Source organism: Pongo pygmaeus, chromosome 5 (genome assembly GCF_028885625.2).
Source record: "Pongo pygmaeus isolate AG05252 chromosome 5, NHGRI_mPonPyg2-v2.0_pri, whole genome shotgun sequence".
NCBI classification, from domain to species: domain Eukaryota; kingdom Metazoa; phylum Chordata; class Mammalia; order Primates; family Hominidae; genus Pongo; species Pongo pygmaeus.
This window is the reverse complement of record NC_072378.2, coordinates 130,356,419-130,380,748: the sequence shown is the minus strand read 5'-3', so window position 1 is coordinate 130,380,748 and position 24,330 is coordinate 130,356,419. Positions and strand designations below refer to the sequence as shown.

Below are 24,330 nucleotides of genomic sequence, written 5' to 3'. Positions count from 1 at the left end.
ATCCTTAATAACCAACATGCTATTTCTGTTACCCATTAGAATAACAGAGACCAGGTATTAAGACAAACTATTACTCTCTTTTCTTTACCTCTTTCTTCTCCTTTCTGTCATCTCTACTACAGTCAAGCATCTATTTTTCCAAAGCCTCTTTATCAGCATGTGTACCTGGTACATCTAACTCCTTGCTCCTAGTCATACTTCTGCTATGTTTTCCTCTTCTCAACATGCAACTTGTTTCAGCCTATTAACATCATATGGAACCCGAGTGTTCTGCAGAACATAGTCTGGAAAATGTTGGTCTAAAAGATGCCAAGGAGTCCAGTCAGTCTTGCTATATTAACTAGGAGGTCTGTTGAGTCTATACTGAGATCAGGAAATCTCAACACAGCCCTCTTGATGGGAAACTAGAAGGCAGAAAGCCAGGAAGGTAACAGTGTGGCTGGAATTTCCAAGGAATAAGGAAGTCTTATGAATAGTGAAACAAATAATTTTCTATAGAATGTCCTAAGTGGGTGAGATTAGCACACAGTCAACCAAGCCAAACTTTCTAAAGGCGCAGCCTGGGACAATAATACATGGTGAGTTCATGCAACCACTACTGAATGCTGATTGTTCTCAGAACTTACTTCAGTAGAAAATACCTTTTCCTTAATACTTAAAGGCTTCTTCCTTTATTCAGTTGTTATCTCATACTGTTCCTACCACAAACTATTTTTCTGGTCATTATTTTAGGAATATGAAAAAAAAAACAAGCACTGCTAGGTCAATGCCAAGTTCATGCTGCAATCACTATATTTTTTATAATACATATTTTCAAAAAAGATATTTTAATACACAATTCATTAAGATGCACTTTTATAAATTATACAAACAAGGCTAAGGAGCTCTACTTCCAGATATCCTAGTGTTTTCCTAAAAAAATCATTTTGGTTATGGATTATTACTAATGTCTTACTGCCTTTATTTTAGGGAAGGATGTTAATTCATAGATAGCATCATAAAAAATGAAAAAATAACAAATATATAATATTTGTTTAATTTTTTCCTTCTCAATCTAATAGAACTTAGACAGTAGTTTTTCTAATTATCTGTCGGACTCACAGTGCTTAAAGTAGAAACACTGAATATTATTCTTTGATTTTGCTGGATATACAAACTGCAATTAAGGAAAATACTGTGGTCTCTTAATGGTCACTCATTCTTGTACCATCTGAATCTAATATAAAGTTTAAATAATATCTAGATATTGATCAAAGTCACCACTTCAAACAAAGAAGCTGTCTCAATAGAGAAGATAAAAATATTACTGTTTTTATCTATTTTACTTATATTTTCTCAATAAGCAAACAACACTTCACTCAAAAGTTGGAAGGCTGTGATAGCCTTTCTGCTACTATTGTAAAACAAGTCATCTCTTAGTCCCATCTAGTGTTCAAAAGTAGAAATGTAACTGAAAATAAATATGAAGAACAAGTAAAGGTAAAAAGTATGACAAAACACTGATTGCTGTACTCTTCCTTTCTTTTGGATTTTTATGTATATCATGAAAGAAGTCTCCATTTCAAATTTTTGAAATACATTTCATGTATAAGTGCAAATTATTCACTGCTAATGACTGCTAAGACCCAATGAGACTCAGACAGTAAATTCTAAAAGGGCCAGAAACCAAAGAAATAATCTATTTTTAAAAAAATCCATGCTTATGATATAAGGATAAAGTTAGGAGACATGAAGATCCTCATTTTATGGAAATCAAAGAGGTTAAATGATTTCACCAAGCACTTGGGTAGAAAAGAAAGGGATTCTGGTTTTGTCAGTCACAGCCAAAAGCTAAATAAAAACTAACGCACACATGCTAGGCTCTGCAGTTTCAGGCAGAGTCAAAGGAGAACATTGCAAGATGCTTACTTATGGAAAACATCAAAGTCTCTCCATTAAGCAAGAGTGGTTTAGATTATTTGAAGAAATACAGGACACTTGGCTTCTCCACTGCCTATAACACAGACCATGATGACTCTGCCAATTTATTACTCAGTACCCAACTCTCCTGGCTCCCCTTATATGTGAACTCTTCAGGGCCTCCATTACTCTGCACTTTACTACTAAACCCCAAACCTCATCAGCCTGAGTCATCAAGTGATCCTTTCCATCCCTAATCCATGTCCAATTCTATTACCCACAGTAGCTGTTTGAAATATTATTAATTTGCTTCAAGCTTAAAATCTTTCATTAACACAACGAATACTTGGAAGAGATAAAGGTGACAGCATCTCATCACCCTCGTATCAAATTTTCCTTTTACTTCTTCCTTTTCTCCAGACTGAGTGAAAAGAAAGTTTATTTCTTCCTGAGGCTAGCTGCTCCTAGGAGACGTGGTGCCACCAGTATTACCCACAGTTTCAGAAATCTCCACTCTCTCCCTCCACAGTGGCTTCCTGCCTTCTGCCTAAAAACCAAGCTCAAAAATGCTCATGGTGCAGGGAACCCTCCTTAGAAGTCAACTTCCTCTTAAGCAATAATCCATTTGCCTTCAGCACTAAACTTCTCTGCTTAGTATCCCTTATCGCTCTTCAACCTTTTGCAAATCAGCTTCTGTTCCTAAAACTCTTATTTTAATCCCCACGACACCTGATGGGACAGGTATTATTATTAATCCCTTTCAGAAGACAGCTAAAGTTTAGAAGTGTTAAGTAATGCACTGAATAAACTGGCTGCCATTACCCAAACACATCCTACCCCTGGGCCAAAACACAAGCAAGTGCTTTCCTTAGCCAAGAATATTCCATCCCAACCTCTAAGTACCCATTCCTTCTTGGTCCAGCTTAAATCCCCATGTCCTCTAAGAAGCTCTCCCCAAGAGCCCTCCAGTGAGCTTGAGTCAGTCCTTCCCTCCAAGTGCCATCACTCCTCCAAGTGGTTGGTTCTAAAAATTAAGCACTAACCACCACCTAGCCCTGCAGCCAAGACAGTGGTGTTTAGTTTCTCTCCTTCCCCAGACCGTGAGCCCCTCAAAGCTGAAGTTCAGAACAGCCCAGGTTCCATTCATCTCCACGGCCTTCCCATCACCACCACCAACCAGTGCTTCCCAAATTTAACCAAATAGTGACAAGCCTATTAACTGACACTGCTCTAAGAAACTGACAACTTTTCAACATGATTTTAGGGAGACACATAAAATTACTATTGCTCTTAATCTGTAAATGTAAAAGAGATTCATCTCTAAAAAAAAAGTTTACACTACACTTACAGGCAATTAGGAAAAGGCCCACTGCTATATTTGTTCTAATTCACTAACAACCCTTTTCTTTTTCATAGATCTTTTTGTTGCTAATTTTTGCCCTGACTCCACTGGGACACCAAAGTACAATGGAATAAAAAATGGCTGAAGCTGCAACCTCATTCATTTAGGCCTTCTACTAAACAATGGGCCAAATCCTGTTGTCAATCCTTCCTGGATCCCAAAAGACAAGGGTACATGAAAACAACATTTTTTAAAAGAAAGGTTCCTTCCTAGTGCCTGGAAGAAAAGAGGTGACTGTTCTCTTTGTGTTCTGCCCCAGAGCCCAATCTTCAGGCAGATAATCAGGAAAGAGGCTGCAGTGGTCGGAGGGCAGCAGTAACCTGGAGGTACCCTCCCCGTGGTACTGACCTACCTTCCTGGGTCCCTAAAGTCCTTTCTAGTGGCAATATTCTATTATATATAGGATTATTCCTAAATCTAACAACTGTCAAGGAGATAGAATCGAACAGCTACCAACTATCAGTAACAAAAGCACAGAAGAAACCCAGAGGTGAAGCCATTTTTATTCTAATATATGCTATTTTCCTTTCATAGAAAACTACTTTTTCAGTCCTACATAAATTTTTATCATGTTCCTCTTTGGAAGTTAGAAATGTTTTATTGCAACTAAACATGTAGTAACACAAATGTATACAGACACATATATATTTTCAAATTCCCACTAATGTAAAAAAGAGATACAGAATTACCATTCAGTTCAAAGCAAAAAATATCTCATTTCCAAACTATTTTAAATTGGGAAAGGCAACCCAATCTGTAACCTCAATTACATACCGAAGTAATTTATGCAGATAAAAACCATTCCAAAATTCAAAGATCAAAGAGCATAATATTTAGTAAAAGTGGAGAAATTCCAGAGCACTTAAACAATTTCCATTGTGCCTCAACTGCATGTTGAGGAAGAAAACACAGTTTTTGTTTTCAGACAATTAACAAAAAATGATTTCATGTCAGTAGCTGGAAGTCTAAGTAATCCTCAAAGTACATTCCATCCTAAAAATAATTAGTTTGTGCTCATAAAAGCACAAAACTCGAGTTAAAAGAGATCAATTTTTTTCTTTTCTTTGTATTTTTAGAGCCCAGGATCTTTTTAGAATCCAGGATCTTTTTTAGAACCCAGGTTCCTTCTTGTTTGTTCCCTAGACATTTGGCATTGAAAAATGAATGTGGCGAATTCTTCTAGACTCTCCCCTTACTTTTTTTCCACAAGAATGTTTTCAAAGGCAACGCATCTTATGTCAAATCAGCAACTTACACCTTTAAAACACTGTAATACTTATGAGACCACAAAAATAAACTGACATTCACCTATTTTGCTCAAATCAGGCAAAAGCTTTAAAAAAATCCTCCCCAAATAAACCATAACTTTAAAAACAAAATATTCTCATTTCAACAGATTCTAGTCATTGTTTTAGCATTATTTATTAAGAAAAGGCCTGGAGCCCAGTTATCGCCCTAGTAGTGCCATCATCATAGCCCACCAAGCACAGAAGGAGACAAACAGGTTTGATTCAGGACAGATTTAGACTGTTTCCAAAGTTAAAGTTTTCTCATCCACTCACCCATTCAAAATATGTATGGAAAATCTTTACTGTTTTTGAAATTTTTATGTAGAGTCAGGGGTCTTGCTATGTTGACCAGGCTGGTCTCAAACTACTGGGTTCAAGTGATCTCCCACCTTGGCCTCCTAAATTACTGGTATTACAGGCATAAGCCACCGTGCAGGCCCAACAATTTTAAGTAAAACAAAAACCACCAATTTACAGTAAATAGGAGGATCAGAAGAACACAGTAAATAAGATGAGGTTTCAATCAGCAAATCAAACTGTGAGACTCAACAGTATGAACAACCTGGTGTCTTTAACAAAAGCTACAATCAACGAGGAAGAAAGGAGAGGAATAGGTATCTGTAAATTAAACGAGGTCAAGCAAGGCAATCACAAGGTGTACACCTTATTGGACCTAAAACCATCAAGCTAAAAATAAACCAAAATCCCACTAAAACAATAGGGAGAAATATTTAAGTATGTTAGTAATATCATAGTTATTATTATTTTTTAAAAATAAAAATAATTCCTCTCTTTAGAAGACATATACTGAAATGCTCTAATATCTGTCATTGATTTCGAAACAATCCCAGAGTTGGGATTTTAGGAGTAGGAATACAGAGGAAACATACTGGATATAAGTCAATAATTGTTGGTGCTGAGTAAAGGTTGCAGCAGGGCTGCTCTATTATTCTACTTTTGTATATGTTAGAAACTGACTGTATTTCAATGAAAAACTTTTATTATAAACTGAATATAAAGATGTCCTATAAGGAAAAATTATGCTCTGCAGAAAAAAGCTGGGGAAAACAAAAAAAATATTCGAAAGCACAGTCATGCCTTGGTATCAGCAGGAGATGGTTCCAGAAGCCCCTCTGGACACCAATATCTAAGGATGCTCAAGTCCCTTTTATAAAATGGCATAGTAATTGCATATAACCTACACACAACTTTCTGTTTACTTTATACTTTAAATCATTTCTAGATTACTGATAATACCTAATACAATTTAAATGCTATGAATTTACACAGCATTTATACAATTATTTACATAGTTATACTATGTAATTTACATAGTTATACTACGTAAATTACATAGTTACAACTATGTAAATAATTGTTATACTGTATATTTGTATTTGTATTATTTTTATTATTGTATTGCTATTTTTCTTTTTTTCATATTTTTGATCTGCGATTGGTTGAATCCATGGATGTGCAACCCACAGATACAGAAGGCCAACTGTACTTGGGTCTGTGTAATCTAACCATGGAACTAATTGTCTACATTTTTAAAAAATTCTGCAAAAAGCGTAGGTAACATATAATAGAAAGCATTTTAAAAATATGAATAGCAAATGAATTTCAACATCTCCTCTTTTTTAAACAATGCAAGTAAAACTGATGAGTATCTAAGAATCCCATCTGAGAAGTAATGGAAATTATCGATGTGTCTATTGAATGTTTAAATATATGGATACTAAAAAATAAGGTCAAAAAACAAACTTCTCTGACATTTAGCAATATTTATATGAGTTAATATTCACTTATCCTATAACACAAGTTGTATTTATAAAGATATCTGTTACTTCTCTAAAATGTTCTCAATTCAAGTGTACTCTAGAAGGAACTAAACACTTTAGAAATGCCCTTTACCAGGAAACTGAATTACAGCAATCAATGAACATGAATTTGGTATGAAAAATCCTTATTTCAACTGTTTAATCAAAATATAATGGCCTTATTATAATTATTTTATAATTACATAATTGTAAAATATGTTGTTTTTACAACTTTGTGCAGGATATCTAAAAACTGGAAGGATTAAAAATAATATTCTTCAATATATTTTGTAGTCAGCTATTACGAATGTTTAAATTAGCTGGTGGGCATGCAAATAAGAAGGGAAGATTAAAATACGTGTGAACATATGTTGGGAATGTGGAGTGTGCAGACTGCACTTCCATAGTAGGAAGTCAACTAAAACACCAATCATAAAGCAAAATTACAGGATGTTATTTTAAATATATCCCATACGGAACAGGTAAAAAATTAAAAATCTGTAATAGGAAAAAGTGGGGCAGAACACTGGTTTTTTTTGTTATAAGCGTTGCACTATTACTGTTTTTAAACCGTTTACTTGGATAAACATTAAATTTTTAAAAGCACACAACAACGGAAAATGTCTCACCAATAGTCATAGCTCTCATCCCAGTTGTCAAAATGTACCAGGAAACGATTGTCCACCATATCTGTTACCGTAGCAACACAGATGAATGAGGGATTCTTTTTGTCTACTGCCTCAAGCTTCATACCAACTCGAAAGCCCGATGGGATCACTGTCTATGAAAACACACAGATTTAATTAGAGATAAGCACACACTTAACAACCGCAAGACCTGCACACTCTCTGCACCTCCTGCTCAAAGGCCCAGCATCCACTGCTGTATTCACATAATTTAAAAATCATATGCCAGTTTCACAGCATGGTCGCTTTCCAACAAGCAGCAATAAAAAAAAAAAAGTCCTACTGCTACACCCAATTAGCTATCTGGGCCTCAAAACGAAAATATCCATCACCTCACAGAATTTAAAATAATTAATTTTAACGTGTGTTTTGATGCCTTAATTAAAAAACTATAATAGGTAGGCAAGTTTTATTCACCATATAGTTCACATTTTGTCCTTCTTTTCTTGATTACAGACTTAACAATGAAAATTACTCACACAAAATATGCACTTAATCAAGTTAAAAATGTGCATGAGTCAGTACAAATTCACTCCCACTTCTGAAAATATCTCTCAAAAGACTACTCTACCGAAAGTAGGTCATCCTCATATATGAAAGGCTGCAAATTATTACAACTTTTACTCAACACTACAGATACATTTTATTCCTAATAGCAGCAAAAGAATTGGCTGTTGAATGTACACAGCTATTCAAAATAGTTGGTAACTTAAAGAAATCCATAGATAATCAGTCATTCAGAACATGGAACAAAAACAATGAAAGTTCTGTAAGAGTTAGTGCTTAAGGTACAGTAATATATAAAATCTCTTACAGTCTTTTGTGAGGAATAATATCTTTATCTATCTCTACATATTATAGACTAGTATATCTAGATACCAATTATGCCAATCACAACACACAAGTCATTCCTTCCCTAAAAACAAAACAAAACAAAACAAAAAACAAAAAACAAACAAACAAACAAAAACCTCTGTTAGACTCAATTATACGGATATTATTCTAACTACTTTAGGCAAAATAGATGCTATCTCTCATTTTACTATAATTATACAACTATCATTGCAAAAATGTAGACAGCCGTGTATCTGAAAATGTTAGAATAAGTTGTGTCTGAATGGATGGAACAGACACTAATGCTATACAGAAATCTCTACTATGCATTTAAGTACTGAAATGTATCCGAGTTCTGATCATAAATGTTTGAGTATTCTGAGGTAATCCAGAAATGGAAAAATTAATTGTCTCTTAGATACAAAATGGAGAGCCCAAGATTAAGTTGTATGCTGGCAATGCATAGAATTTAGGAAGACCGTTCAAGGCAGTTAATCAAATCCCTGACTGAAGTCATCATCAGAGAACCAGACAGGGATTAGGAAACTTGGAGCAGAGACAGCAGGCTGCTAAGTTTTCCACCCAACTGACCTTCCTCCCTGGTATAAGTTTTGACAGAGAATACCAACTGACAATGCACTGTTACACTTCGGCAATTACACTATCCTCTCAATTAAGATGTTTTAAAATAATAAGCTGGCCCATTAACACTATTAGTAACCTAAACACACATACACATGCACACAAACACAATTTGTCAGTTCTGTAATCCAACCTGGTTTGTGTTTGATTAAATCAGAGAATATTTCAGCCATTAGATTGATGCTCTCAAACCAACTGGTTAATGCTGTTTTCCAAATGAAAGATTTTTGGAGTGAGGAGGTTTCTCCTGCTCTTGATATTTATTTATTTCCATTTGAAGGGAATGCTGTTAGTGAAACATTACTGCTTCTCCCCACTGTCTCACTCACTGCTACCAGCCTGGTGACTCTGGGAAAGAGGAACTGATCATACTAGAGAGAAAGCTAGGCTGCAGGGTGCCCAGTTTCCACTCTGCTCCTCAAGGGTCTAGTGTTCTCCAGGCTTGGGGGATGGGCGTGAAAGGAGAATTAAATCTCTTCAATTCTAGGGCTCAGAATCAAGCTTATTTGTCTGCAGATACAAGCCATGCACATCCTCCAACTCAGCTCTGACCATCTGTAAATATGGCATTTTGGTTTTCCACTGGCTTGCCCTTTATTCTTTCCAATTAGATCAGAACTTGGGAAAAGAAAAATGTCATGGATCAAGTTGGCCAATGGAGGAACATGTTACGGAAAGTGGGAATACAGGTCAAGAAGTAGAAAAGACATGCACATCCAGATTGTTTTTGTTTACTGTAAACAAAGCTATAAGCTAGAGTGAAGATACATCACAGTCTCCAGTGACCTCCTACATGTAAACTGAAACAGGGCTACCTTCATCTGGCTATGTGAATCCCATTTGAACAGCACTTCCATATAAGTGATAATAACAATAAAATATCTCAGCCAATTTAATTTTTTATGCATCTTAATTGTAAATCTCACCTGAATCTTGTACTATCTTGTCTTCTACTATGCAATAAAAGAGACAACCATAATATAGCTATAAAACATATTTATTCATGAAGATTTTAAGCTAATTTTAAACTTTAATTAAGAGTACTCTATTTACCAAGGCAATAAAATTTATTATAGTTCCTTGTTATCACTTGTAATTGATCCTATGAGACACTCAAAAAACTTCTTCCTTTGAAAGAAAACGTGTTTTGTATGTACTTACTATATTCTGATTTTCAAATAATGACTTAGGAGCAGCTTGAGCTTTACATGTCTTAAGATAAGTCTGCCAATTGAATTCTTCTTCTTTATATCCTAGAGTAAGCACATATGAACAGACTGATTCAAATACCAAAATATTTTACACTTAGTTTTCCAGTCCCACTTTTATCTCTAACATGCCAAAATCAATCAAACGACTTTTTAAATAAACAAAATTTAACTCATAATTCATAACTATGTATATTTAGACTATGTTTATTTTCAACAAACTGTATCATTATTTTCCAATTCTGAATGAATGGTAATGGATATAAAGAAAAGGAACAAGGAAACAAATATGTATTATACCCAGGACACTTATTATCAGGGTATTTCTACCAGTATTTAGGTAGAATTCCTCAGCAGTATAGATACTGAACTACAATAGTCAAAATTCTTTATTTTTCTCTCACCTAGTCTATTTTGGGAAGACTAACTTATAGGAACAAGTGGGAAGGTGGAAATAATAGAAATGAAACAGGTAAAATCTTTTTGGCCTATCACTTCAAGTAGGACAATTAAAGGTTTATGAAGTAAGGATGCTGGCAAATTACAATAAGGGAAATGTCCTCCCCTTAATTTTTAAAATTTCATTGAAGTTAACATTTCCTTTAAAAAGGAAATTGAGCATCTTACTTTATCTGTGAATATGCTTTATTTTACATTCATTAAAGTCCAGAAGGCAGCATGAAAAATACAGCTAATAATTTACCATATATAAGAGATCAATTCGTGAAAAGGCTTACAGATTTTCTTTTTCACCCTCACCTTTTCTATGCTGTTTTGTTTAATCCTTCAGCTATCTGAAAATACCATTATTTTTTCACTTAAAACAAAGTACCATTTGTTTTAAATAATAAAACATTTAAACCATTTGTTTAAATAATAAAATACCATTATTTTTTCACTTAAAACAAAGGGATGGCTAATGCATTAAAGTCCTGAGATAGGCCAAAAATATCAACCCAGTAACCTGAATTTTTGACATAAAGTAAACAAAAATAAATGTAATGATTGAAAAAGAAGGGAATAAGATATTACTGAATATGGCCGGGCACGGTGGCTTACGCCTGTAATCCCAGCACTTTGGGAGGCCGAGGTGGGCAGATCACTTGAGGCCAGAAGTTTGAGACCAGCCTGGCCAACATGGTGAAGCTCTGTCTCTAATAAAAACACAAAAATTAGCCAGGCATGGTGGCAGGCACCTGTAATCCCAGCTACTCGGGAGGCTGAGGTAGGAGAATCGCTTGAACCTGGGAGGCAAGTGGCTGCAGTGAGCCAATATCGCACCATTGCACTCCAACCTGGGTGACACAGCAAGACTCCGTCTCAAAAAAAAATTAAGGAATACTTTAGGGAGACAGTGAAAAAGACGATATCTGTTATTCTTGAACTTTGATGTAAACATGAAATAGGAAAATCACTGGGGAACTATAATATAAAGTACTCAAATATAAGAAAGGTAATTGCTATGAGTTCAACCCCCCACCTAAGCCAATTTTTAGTGTTACAGTCTTCTTGCCAATCTCCTAAATATTAAGATCTATACGGTCATGCATAATTTCTCAGGATTTTCTATATAATGAAAAACTGATTTGAAAAATTAGTTTAAACCAGTTTACGCTAAACTTAGTTATGTAAACTAATTTAAACTAATTTTTCAAGTCAGTTTTTTCAAAGATGTACGTATTTAATAATAGAAATTTGCAGCTAAACATTATTTGTAGTCAAAGTTGAGTATCACGCAATTTCATGTTATTTTACATGAAAATAAGCATAAGAATGTACTTTATTTTCCTAAGTTGGATTCTACTTTTATTTCTTTTACTTTAATAAACATGGTTTCATCATGAATAATAAGGTTAAATTTGTGCCTATCTGAATTTTCATAAAGTCTGAATTCTTAATAATTCTAATGTAGCATGTAAGAAAATGAGTTTTTACTGAATTTAAAATATAAAACAAAAGGTGACAAAACCTTTTGGAGGATGGAGTTTGTGGCCGGTTTTCTCACACCACCCAACTGGGTGGATATCCAGAGCATCTGCATTCACCCAGAAGTCATAGCAATCAGAATACCCATCAAAGTGAAGCTTTATCCGGTATCCACAAACCTGAAACAGGTAAAACAGGTTGAATTATTTTTTTTAACTCAGAATATTCATATATATATACAAAAATAAACAGGGACACCGGGCATGATATAGTCTTAATGTTAATCAAACCACCCACATTAACAGTAATAAAACAACTAAACAAATATCCAGAATCTAAAGACAAAAGCTAGTAAATTGGGAAGAGCTGAGCTGTGGCATTCTGGCAACATTCTCAGTTACATTAGGAGCACACGGATAGGAGGCAAAGCATAATATCCCACAAGTGCAGGTCCTTTCTCCACTCCCTATGTTGTACCAAGATGTGTCCCCAAGGTAAGCTGGAAGGCACACCAGCACAGCACACTCAGCTCTAGCATGGCCCCAGAGTGGACGGTCTGCCCTGCACTGAATGCTGCAGACCACAGCTGGTGCATATGCACAGAAGTCAAGCTTTTTTTCTCCACCAAAGCTGGGTTGGAAGAAAGAAAGAAAAGCGTCTCTCCTAGTTTATTACTTGGATGAGACAGGCTCCTAAGAATGCTAGTAAGAATGTACTCTGTATAACACATGCCGTACATATGCCTACAGGGCCCCACTTAGAGACATTCTGATTTAGAAGGTCATATAGGCTTACGAGACCTGAGTTGGATCATACCCTGCCCTGGACTCTTAGAGAGAAGGTTCAGCCCCTCAGACTTCTTCCCACTAACACAAGCAGATGTGTTCAAGTAGAAACACATACCACGCCAGACCTCTACCCGCTCCAGGAGTGTCTGTCCTGCAGAACCCTGAATGATGAACTTAGACCAGAGTGCAGAGCCAGGGCAATTAATCCTCAAATAGTGAGGTAGCTGTACAGTTACTGTCATGGAAAGTTCTCTAAAACATATTGCTAAAATTCAAGTGGTAGAACACATAACACAGAATGAGTTAGTTTATGAGAAAATTAGACATGTGGGGGTCCACATGTATTTATGGGTATATGATTATGTATACATATGTGTATTATGTGTGTGTATATATACATAAGTATATGCATTTATATACATACATTAATATACACACATATGCATACATATGTAAACACGTAGTAAAAAGAAGTCTGGACGAATATTTGCCAAAATGTTAATAATGATTTATTCTAGGAAGTGGTAGTGAAAAGGAAGGGGCAAAATGGGAATGATGGACTTTTAATATTTTCTCTTATGTATCAGTATTTTCTCAATTAGAATGTATTGATATACCACATACATAAAATTTACAACTAAGCTGACTCCCCCCAGAGAGAACAGTCTCTCCATAGAGCTGAGACTGGAATCCCTGGGAAATATAATCTCTCAAGTAAAGCAGGAGCTACCCCCACTCCCTGCAGCCACCCCATGTAAAGAAGGCTGCTTCTCTCCTCTCTCTCACAGTCAGCTATCTCTGGCCAATCCTAAGAGCCCAGCCCTTTAGTAACTTACAGCCTCTAGTTCCTTGTGGGCACACCGTTCTGAGCTTCTGCTCACTTGAGCCAAGCTCTCTCTGTTCTCCCCATAGTCTCTATCTCAGGCTCACTGGAAAGCTATGCTTCGAGAAACAATCTCCTACATCCTCACCCTCTTTGCCCACAGTCATACCTAGCTCGTCCTTCTCAAGCCTTTCCCCAAGGGTGCTCATGTTCCCAACTCTACCTCCCATAGACACAGGACGGGTTGCTGCCTCCCACCACACCACGGAGCCTAGGCCAGTTCTCCCCCGCCGAGGCTCGAGCCATGTGGCTGAAGCGACTCTCCTCCTCTTCTTCCCTCATGCTAACCACCCAAACACTTAGCCCTGGCTTATTCTCTTCCTTTCCATCTGAGTACTTTCGTCATTCATATGGATGACTTATCCAATACCCTGGCATTTTGGCTCCCTTCCTCTCTACTTCAAGCCCTCACTCCCATGAATCTAGTCCCCAACAAGAACTGCTCTGCTTCTTAGTATTAAATTTAAAAATCCAACCCTGGGACACATACTCCTATTCCAGTCTGCAAACCCAGTTACCCCCAGATGCCTCTTCCTCAATCTCAACAGAAACGCTAGTCTCACACTGATCCCTCTACTTCCTCCCTAGCAGCTGTCCTCACCCCAAGCCTTCCTTTCCTAGCAATCATTTAAAAAACATTTTCTTGCCAACATTTTAAAATTTCTGCCCTGATATCCTTTGCAAAATACTTGCCTGGTGACATTCTATCATTTCAGGTATCCATCTTGTCTCCACCTAACCAAGTCTAGTAAATGGTGATGAGAAGGAAAAAATGACATACCGCCAGTCTTCATTATTCACACACTGTATTCCACATTTGTGAAGTCATTGCTACAATTTATTTGTAACCCCAAAATAATACTCGCAGTGTTCGTGGACATGCACAGACTGACAACACTTTTGAGTCACTCAACATGCATGTTCCCAGCTGAAGTCAATCAAGAAGGCACTTTACCTTCTTGTTTCAGTTCTCGTACTGGGAACAAGTGTCTTTTATGTGGTCCATTTAGTGCCACATGTTCTACATTTTTGTGCTTTTCTTGGGCGATGCTACTGTTTAAAATGACCCCTGCCATAGTGCTGAGGTGTTGTTTAGTGTCCCTAAGTGCCAAAAGGTTGTGATGTTGCCTTACAGAGAAGATACTTGTGATAGATAAGCTTCATCAGGCAGGAGTGATAGTGCTCTTACTTGTGAGTTCAATTTTTAATGAATGAACAATACACATTAAATGAGGTGTCTTTAAACAGAAACACACATAAAACAAGGTTATATGCTGATCAGTAGACGAAAATGTGACCAGAGGCTCACAGGCAGCTAACCCTCTATTTCCCCTAAGAGAAATGGTTCCATACAAGGGAATTTGTGGAGCATAACTATTGCGAATAATGAAAATGGACCAACAAAAATCAACTCCACCTGAATGCTGGGCTTTGCCACTGCCTAGCAATTCTCCTAGATGGTCCTGTCCAACTCCCTCTCCCATTCTTCACTGTGGTCTTTTCAAATCCCCCTCCTTCTCCTTCAGCTTCTAATCCCACTTTCTCCATCCTCACTCTCAGCCAGTAATTTGCCTTCTAACCCAAAGAAGATTTCCCAAATGTGTGCCTCCAAACGGACAAGCCTCCCTGTATCCATGAGCCCTACTTCTTCCTGCTCCACCTTCCTGTTGTAATGCAAGAGACTCCTCCTTCTGCCTAAGACTTGGATCTCCGCATATACTCTGAGTCCCATCTTCTCGCAGGCCTCTTCTCTGAATCTTCCAATACTCTACTCCCTAGTGGCTTCTTCAGAATTCAAATACTATGTTATCTTACCATTGCATTGCAAAGGGGCGAAAAAAAAAAAAAAAAGAAAGAAAGGCAAGAAGGGAAGGAGGGAGGGAGGGAGAGAAAAAAGAGAAAATTAATATGAAAAGTAGCAATATGCATCAAAAATTTAAATGTAATTTATATGTCCATACTTTTCACCTGGCAATTCTAGAGATAGATCCTAGACCTACTTACAGAGGTAAGAGGATGCTCACTGGACCTTTTTTTTTTTTTTTTGAATAATGAAAAAATGAAGATCACTCAGTTGTTCAATATGAGAGCAGTTAAATGAATTAAAGTCAATTCTATAAAATGGAGAACTACGCAACGGTTAAAAAGAATTTGTATGCCAGGTGTGGTGGCTCATGCCTGTTATACAAGCACTTTGGGATGCCAAGATGGGAGGACTGCTTGAGCCCAGGACTTCAAGACCAACCTGGGCAACATTGCAGGACCCCGTTTCTTAAAAAAAAAAAAAATTGCAGGACCCCGTTTCTTAAAAAAAAAAAAAAAATTTAGCTGGGCATCAGGTGGTACACACCTGTGGTCCCAGCTACATGGGAGGCTAAGGCGGGAGGATCGCTTGTGCCCAGAAGGTTGGGGCTGCAGTGAGGCCATGTTCACGTCACTGCACTCCAGCCTCAGTTACAGAGACAGACCCTGTCTCAGAAAAAAAAAAAAAGTGTGTGTGTGTGCGTGTGTGTTTGTGTGTGTGTCAAAAACAAAATGCAGTACATATTTTTATACACAGAGAAAACATCTGGAAGGCACACAGTCAACTGTTAAGGGTCATGCTCTCTGGGATATGGAATATGGGAGGAAGGAAGTGGGATCTGAAACAGGTCTTTTATTTTTTATTAATATGCACTCTTAAACTATTAACAGTTGAAGTTTTCATAATGGGCAAACATTACTTTTATAATAAAAAATAGGGAAGGTAAAATAAACCGGCAAACACCAAAAGCTGAAAAACAGACACATATCATAAAAATTCCCTTTCTCTTTTATAGCTAAACTTCTCAAAAGCAGTCTATACTTACCGCTTCCTCACAATGATTTTGTAAAACTCAATTCTGTCCCCAGACGCTCCAGTCGCCCTGGCGCAAGACACAACTCCTTCATGCTCCTTGAGAACAACCACAGCATCTGACACTGCTGCTTCTTCCCCACTTCAACTGCCTGCTCTCCCTGGTTCCTACTGCAGGCCCCTCTCCTGGTTCCTTTTTCTGTCTCTCGCTGTTCCTTTTCAGGATCCTGCTCTATTCTTTCTCCTGCACCCATCTCTTACATGATGGTATTCTTCAGGGCTAGCAACTCCCGCCTTGCGCTCTTGCTGGGCAATATCATCCACTTCAAAGGACAAACACAAAGCATCCACCAAGAAACTGTGACACTCCTCTTCCAACTCAAAAGGGTCTAACAAAAACTTGAGTGCAGGAAGAAGAGAACATACAATGTCTGATCAAGTTTGAGAATGTCAGTATTCTCACAGTAAATAAAATCTACACAAATGTTCCACAACAGTTTTCTGATACGAGTAAGAGAATCCAGTTATTTCCTTTCACTACGTATTACATTATTACAAGCTGCAAGTTCCTTTAACACTCAATGCCTCAGGTTTCTCATCTGAAAAATGGGAGGGACAGGGTTCTACCTCAAAAGGTCGTTTTGAACAGATGGGCTGGGCGTGGTGGCTCTCGCCTGTAATCCCAGCACTTTGGGAGGCTGAGGCAGATCGCCTGAGGTCAGGAGTTCGAGACCAGCCTGGCCAACACGACGAAACCTCATCTCTACTAAAAATATACAAACTAGCCAGGCAAGGTGGCATGCGCCTGTAGTCCTAGCTACTCAGGAGGCTGAGGCAGGAGAATCACTTGAACCTGGGAGGTGGAGGTTGCAGTGAGCCAAGATTACACCACTGCACTCCAGCCTGGGTGACAGAGTGGGACTCCACCTCAAAAAAATAAAATAAAATAAAAGAGCTAACAGATGAAAAGTACTTGGATTAGCCGCTGGCACATAGTATGCCCTATGTAACTGTATGTTATCATTGACTGAGGCTGTCATCATCCAGCTATCACATGGTACTGTGTTCTGCAGAAGCCAACCTTCTTATAAGTTCATTAGGTAATTAAAGAATAGTATAATACCCAAAACTAGTACATAAGACTATCTTATTCTTTGGGGAGAAATTTTTAAAATAGATATACCTCTGGCTCAAGGGAGGGAGCAAGGAGAAGGCCAGCATAGGAGGAATCACATTTTTAAAGTACTCTTGGTAATATATGTATGTATAACAGACTTGGTCATTTTTTCCTGAAAAATTTCATACAGATACCTTAAAATACTAAAAAAAAAAGTATCTGTTGGTCTGTTCCTTATGTTAAGGAATACAGTACGGCAAAGCCTACAGAATCAGACAGACATGGGTTCAAATCCTGGTTCTGCCACTTTGAAGCTGTGTGGTCACAGTTTTTAAAGTACTCTCAGTAATATATTAGACTGAGATATATATTTATATATTTGGCTTGGTCATTTTTTTCCTGAAAAATTTCACAGAGATACCTTGAAATACTAAAAAAACGTAAGTATCTGTTGGTCTGTTCCTTATGGCAAGGACGATGGCATCAGACAGACACTGGTTCAAATCCGGGTTCTACCACTTTAAAGCTGTGTGGTCTTGTATCCATCACTTCATCACTCCGAGCCTCAGTTCCCTAATCTACAGAACAGAGCTTGAGAAAAATCACAACGTGCACAGTATTCTTATAAAGATTAAACGAAATAACGCACACAAAACAGTGAACACCGTGCCTGGCATGAAATACATCCAATGGCAGTTTTTCCTCATTTTAAATCCCCATAATCACCATTTTATTTTAAAAATAAAGATGAGGCAAAGCTTACCTCCGCCACGGTGAGGACACAGTACACAGACTGATGCTCGGGATCCACGCCTTCTAATTTCATGCCAACTTTGAATCCATTTTTGTTATACGGAAAGGATTGATGCTAAAATGCAAAATGACAGCAGCTTTAGTCCCTTATCCCAAAGGCCTAGTTAAAGATGTAAATAGTTACCATTTTAAAAATAAAGACTATTTAACCAAATACATAACTTCTAAAAATCCAAAGAAAAAGAATCAATAAATAACCCAATGAGAAAATGGACCAAGGCTATACATAGGTCCCAGGAAAGGAAATGTAATGCCGTATACCCTTTGTCTTTTACATATTTGAAAAGATGCTCAACCTCATGCGAAAGAGACGTACAAAGTAAAATTACACTAAGATACGTTTCACCTATCAGGCTGATAAAGATCAAAAAGTTTGACAACACTGTGTTGGTAAAGCTGTAGGAAAACAGATACATGCATACATCACTAGGAAGAATGCAAATTGGTACAACCTCTAGTAATTTCATAATATCAATCAAAAAATTCTTTTTGATACAACAATTCTAACTCTAGGAAATTATCCAAGAGATTTTCACACATGAAAAATGACTGTTATAGAAGATTATTCACTAAAACATATAGCAAAAGATTAGAAAGTATATATGTATGCATGTGCAAATCAATACGGAGGAACGTAAATTATTACAGAACAGGCCTAAGATGGAATACTATGTATTGCTATAAAAGAATGGTGAAGAGATTCATGACTCAGATAGAATCATCTTCAAACTGTCAAGTTAAACAAAAAAAGCAAAGACCAAAAAGTATACAACATATGTTACCATTTGGTTGAAGACAGAAAGGGAAGGATCTGTGTATATATATATTGCTTATATGAACATATAATTTTCCAGGAAGGGAATATAAGAACTGGTAATACTGGTTACTTCAGGAGAGGCAAATCTGGTGCCTGGGGGACAGGGCTATGAGAGACATTCTTTATATGATTATAGTACTTTTATATTTTGAATCACATGCATTCATTACTGATTCAAGGAATTAGTTACATTTAAACTTTTTTTTTAATGTGAAAAACTCTCTTCTCTAAAGGACCAAAGCTACAGAAAATAATTACAGAGAACAAGTTTATATGTAATTACTACTATATTTAAATTAAATATTCTTAATGTAGATATAATCGTCCTAACATTTACTAACATTTATTATTCATCACTTTTTAAAAGCTTGCTATGTTCATACCTACATAAAAATATATCTATGGCAAATTAATTACATACCATGATTAAATATAATGAAATAATTTAAATCAAGGGTCAGCAAACTCCAGTCTGTGGGTCAAATCCAGTGCACCATGAGTTTTTGTAAACAATCTTACTGGAACATAGTGATGCCCACTTGTCTACATATTCTCTATGGCTGCTTTTGTGCTACAACGACCTAACTGAGTCGTTGCAACAGAGACCACATGCTCTGAAATGCCTAACATATTTACTATCTGGCCCTTTACCAAAAAAGTTTACCAACCCTTGTTTTTTTGTATGTGTTTTGTTTGTCTGTTTAGAGACAGGGTCTTGCTCTGTTGTCCAGGCTGGAGTGCAGTGGCAGGATTGTAGCTCATGGCAACTTTGAACACCACGCTCCACTATATTTTTTATTTATTTATTTTTTAGAGGCAGGGTCTCACTATGTTGCTCAGACTGGTCTCGAACTCCTGGCCTCAAGTGATCCTACTGCCTCAACTTCCCAAAGTGATGAGATTGCAGGCAGGCATGTGCCACCACACCAGGACCCCAATTCTTGGTTTAGTCCAGGGACATCAACTGTTACTCAGAACTACATCTGATATCTATATTGTTAACTGATTTTAAATCACTTATGATAAAACACTTTTATTATAGCTAATATAATATAGTGACCCATTTTTAGATGTTTTGCTGTGATAATACGTAAATCATAGTAACTCATTTCTAATTTCTCAAAGCCACAATGTTGACATGAAATTTCCTAATATTTTTTCTTCATCTGCTAGTTTTTCGTGGTAGTATTAGTATCCCTGTTAAAATTCATGATTGCAAGCCCATAAGATGCTGAGAGAGAAGAGCACACACGTGTCAGTGTACACCCACACATGTGGCACGGGGAGGACACACATGTCAATGTTAACTGCCCTCCATATAAACACATGCATCAAATACTGCATGCTGAAAAAATGATCCCAAGTCAAATTTCAGTGGCAACAACAATCCTAACTCAGGCTGGTATCCCAGCTCCTGTGCCCTTACAGATTATGTCTCTAGAAGGGCCCATACCTCCTTGAACAGCTTCGCCGGCACTGCCACTGCTTTCTCCTCTTCCAGGTAGGATGCCCAGCACCACGCTTTCTTTCCTTTAGGAGGCAAACCTGAAAGGCAAGCAAGACTGAAATGACAGAATTTCCAAATCTAAGCCAGCAGTGATGCATCTGTGAACTCACACGTCCCTGACTGATACTCTGCCTAGCTCTTCTCTGACTTCCAGGACTGGTATCTCTCTGTCTCTCTTCCTGACTCCTCTTCCCAAGAACCAAGATAAAAAGTGAACTGTGGTTTGCACCCACAGTGAGGAGGGTAGGAGATGGAAGTGGAAGAACTTAGAATAAAGGAAGAAAACAACAGGAAGTCAAGAGAAAACACGTTTACCACAGAAGCTACAGGAAGGGAGAGCTTCTAGAAGCAGGATGCTCAAAAAATTTTCCCTAAGAGATCAAGAAGTTGAGGACTGTGGAAAGGCCAGTGCATTGAGTGGCTGCTAATCTTGAAAAGGAAGGAAAACAATCAATATAGTGAGAAGCAGATTTTTAGGTGCAAAAAGAATACATAAGTGATAAAAACAATGGAGCAGTTAATATTAGTTTTATATATTTTGGATTAATTTGACAAATACTGGAAATGAAGGAAAAATATAATAGCCTGATGGGTAGCAAAGCTGAGAGAAAGGTACTTTGGGGATGAGACTGGAACAGGCTAAGGTAGAGTATACAAAGAGAAGAAAAAAATCGGAAAACTTAAGGAAAAAATGTGACTGAAGGAACAAGGTCCCAGAAGAGCCAGGGGCCTGAAGTTCATCCGGGGTGAAAAAGAAGGGCAGGGGAAATGACGGTGAAAGAAACAGACATTTCGAGGCAGAGTGCAGAGGAACTGAGGAATTTACACCCTTCATCTCAGTGATGTAAAATAGAAGGCCATCTCTGAAAAGACACAAAAGTTAAGCTGTTTGCCTGGGGCAGGTGGGGCTATTTCCAGTTTTTTGAGGAATTAACAGAACAAGGCTAGAATGCGCCCTGGCACTGAGGAGGAGCACCTGGTTCATGGCCCTGGTTTGTCGGGACAGTATGACTGACTGTGCAGGCTGCGAGCTGAGACAGGCAAGGGGATAGAGCCTAGTGAGGGACATCCCCCAGGGCCTCTATGGAAGTGACCCAAGGTCCACACAGAATAAGCAGAAAAGTACATCGAGACAAATACTAAAGGGAAGGGCTCCAGGGCTGGCTTCCTCCTGGAAATAAAATGCTGCCTGAGGAACAATGAAACAAACAAAAAAAAGGGCCAGGCACGGTGGCTCATGCCTGTAATCCCAGCACTTTGGGAGGTAGACATGGGCAGATGGCTTGAGGTCAGGAGTTCGAGACCAGCCTGGCCAATATGATGAAACCCCATCTCTACTAAAAATACAAAAATTAGCCAGGTGTGGTGGTCCACACCTGTAATCCCAGCTACTTGGGAGGCTGTGGCAGGGGAATCAGGTGAACCTAGGAGGTGGAGGCTGCTGTGAGCCGAGATTGCGCCACCATACTTCAGCCTGGGTGACAGAGTGAGAATCCATCTCGAAGATGGGAGGGGAGGGGAGGGGAGGGAAAGGAAGGGAAGGGAAGGGGAGGGGAGGGGAGGGAAGGGAAGGGAAGGGGAGGGGAGGGGAGGGGAGGGGAGGGAAGGGAAGGGAAGGGGAGGGGAGGGGAGGGAAGGGAAGGGAAGGGGAGGGGAGGGGAGGGGAGGGGAGGGGAAGGAAGGGAAGGGGAGGGGATGGGAGGGGAGGGAAGGGAAGGGAAGGGAAGGGGAGGGGACGGGAGGGAAGGGGAGGGGAGGGGAGGGAAGGGGAGGGGAGGGGAGGGGAGGGGACGGAAGGGAAGGGAAGAGAAGAGAGAAGAGATGAGAAGGGGAGGGAAAAAACAGGTTCCATGCCAGGAGCTCGTGTTTTGAGAGGGAACATTAAAAACCTAAAACTGTGGGAAATGAACAAGAACAGAGGTTTTATAAAGAAGCAGAGGCAGGAAACACCTACTTGATGAGGGGGACAGAGAGAGAGAGGGAGAGAGGGATGGAGGGAGGGAGAGAGAGAGAGGGACGGAGGGAGAGAGAGAGAGGGACGGAGGGAGGGAGAGAGAGAGAGAGGGAGGGAGGGAGACAGGGAGAGGCGGAGACAGAGAGGAAGGGAGAGAGGGAGAGAAGGAGGGAGGGAGAAAGGGAGGGAGAGAGGGAGACAGGGAGGGAGGGAGGGAAGGAGGGAGAGAGGGAGGGAGGGAGGGAGAGAGGGAGGGAGGGAGGGAGAGAGGGAGGGAGGGAGAGAGGGAGGGAGGGAGGGAGGGAGAGAGGGAGGGAAGGAGGGAGAGAGGGAGGGAGGGAGGAAGGAAGACAGTTCTCATGCTTACCCTGAAACCACTTGAAAGTTATGAATTTTCATTTTTTTCCTTATACTCAAAATCTCAATCTTTATTGACAAAACTGAATCAAAGAAAATCCTGAAGTAATACTTTAACTGGCATGACTAAAATTTCCACCTGTGTGAACCATTTCCAATTTCATAAAGTTACAAGTAAGACTTTATTTTCGTCAGCTCACCCTGCTTTAATACAGCCGAATCCCCTCGTCTTTTCCTCCGTGCTCTCTGCGAACCCCTCAGGATTCTTACATCTTGTTTGTTCTCCTACAAAAAGAAAGGAAAATTATGACTTTAAAGTTCAAGAAATCGGCACCAGTGAACAGTTAGAGAGCTTTTAGAGAACAGTTAGAGAACAGAAAGCACTTTTTCTGTTGTTCTTTTCTTCAGTTTTACTTTGTAACTTTTAAGGAAGGTAAGAATATAGTTCATTTGAAAACTGCGTTGCTTTTGGCCTGAGGTTGTTACAAAATAAGACCATATCCATGTATTACCTGCTGGAAGGGCATGGACACCGCTCCCCGCTCCTTGAAACACTTTCCGCTCTCAGTTGTGTGACCACTCCGCTCTGATTTTCCTCACGCCTCACTGGCCCCTCTTTGTCTCCTCTGCTGATGTCTTTTCCAATCCAGTTCCCTTCTTTACTCTTTCTAGTCCCTTTCCCTGGGTTTTCAAGGTCATCTTATATAGGCCAGATACTCCCAATCCACATCCTCAGCTTCCTCTCCCTGACTCCATGTGGCTGTAGACAAATGCCTACTTGGGATCTTCACCTGGATGGTTAATCAGCATCTCAAACCCATCATGGCCAAAGGACTCTTTGTTCTGCACTCCACCCTCATCTTCCCATTCTCAGTAAGAGACAGGATTATCCAGCCAATTGTTAAAGCCAAAATTCTGAGCTTTATCCCTGATTTTTCTCTTTTCCTCACACACTCTGACAACCCTACCTCTAACATTGATTCCCAAATCCACAGACTTCCATCTTCTTCAGCCTTCTTACATGTCTACTGCAATAAACTCCTAACTGGTTTCCCTGATTCCACTCAGGGCTACAGTGGTCATTTAAAACATACATCATATCAAAGCATTCCCTTGTCTTAACTTTCCAGAGGCTTTCCCTGACACTCAGAATACATGAACACCCTCGACTCTTGTTTACCATAAAACCCTACATGCCCTGGACCACACATACCTCTTCAACTTCATCTTACTCCACCGTCTCCTAAACCACAATGACCAGACTTCTTTTTATTTCCTCGAACAGAACATGCTGTGCAAGTTCTTACCTTAAGGACTTTCCTCTGGAAGTTCTACTACCCAGAAGACACCTCACTCTTAACTTCACATAGCTGACTCCTCTTCATTGATCAGATCACACTGTTCACGCCATCATCTTTGGGAGGGCTCCCTGACTACCCAACCTAAAGCAGTCAGCCAATCCTAATGCCCTATTTTAATTCTCAGTGTAGCACTTACCACTGGGTGACATTTCTCCTGTTCATTTTGTTTGTAGATTAAATACCCCCTAAAC

General features: G+C 38.8%; 1 protein-coding gene across 21 annotated transcripts in view; it reads right to left on the bottom strand.

Moving 5' to 3' along the window:
- L3MBTL3 (L3MBTL histone methyl-lysine binding protein 3) overlaps positions 1 to 24,330 on the bottom strand; it is a 123,910-nt gene that overhangs the window by 63,777 nt on the left and 35,803 nt on the right. For all 21 annotated transcript variants that reach the window (XM_063666576.1, XM_063666572.1, XM_054492327.2 and 18 more), the window contains 6 exons: positions 22,979 to 23,063; positions 20,414 to 20,505; positions 18,094 to 18,198; positions 11,750 to 11,885; positions 9,734 to 9,825; positions 7,040 to 7,191 (listed from right to left, as the gene is read on the bottom strand). In XM_063666576.1, coding sequence (XP_063522646.1) covers positions 7,040 to 7,191; positions 9,734 to 9,825; positions 11,750 to 11,885; positions 18,094 to 18,198; positions 20,414 to 20,505; positions 22,979 to 23,063 — 662 coding nt within the window. The remainder of the gene's footprint in view (positions 1 to 7,039; positions 7,192 to 9,733; positions 9,826 to 11,749; positions 11,886 to 18,093; positions 18,199 to 20,413; positions 20,506 to 22,978; positions 23,064 to 24,330) is intronic.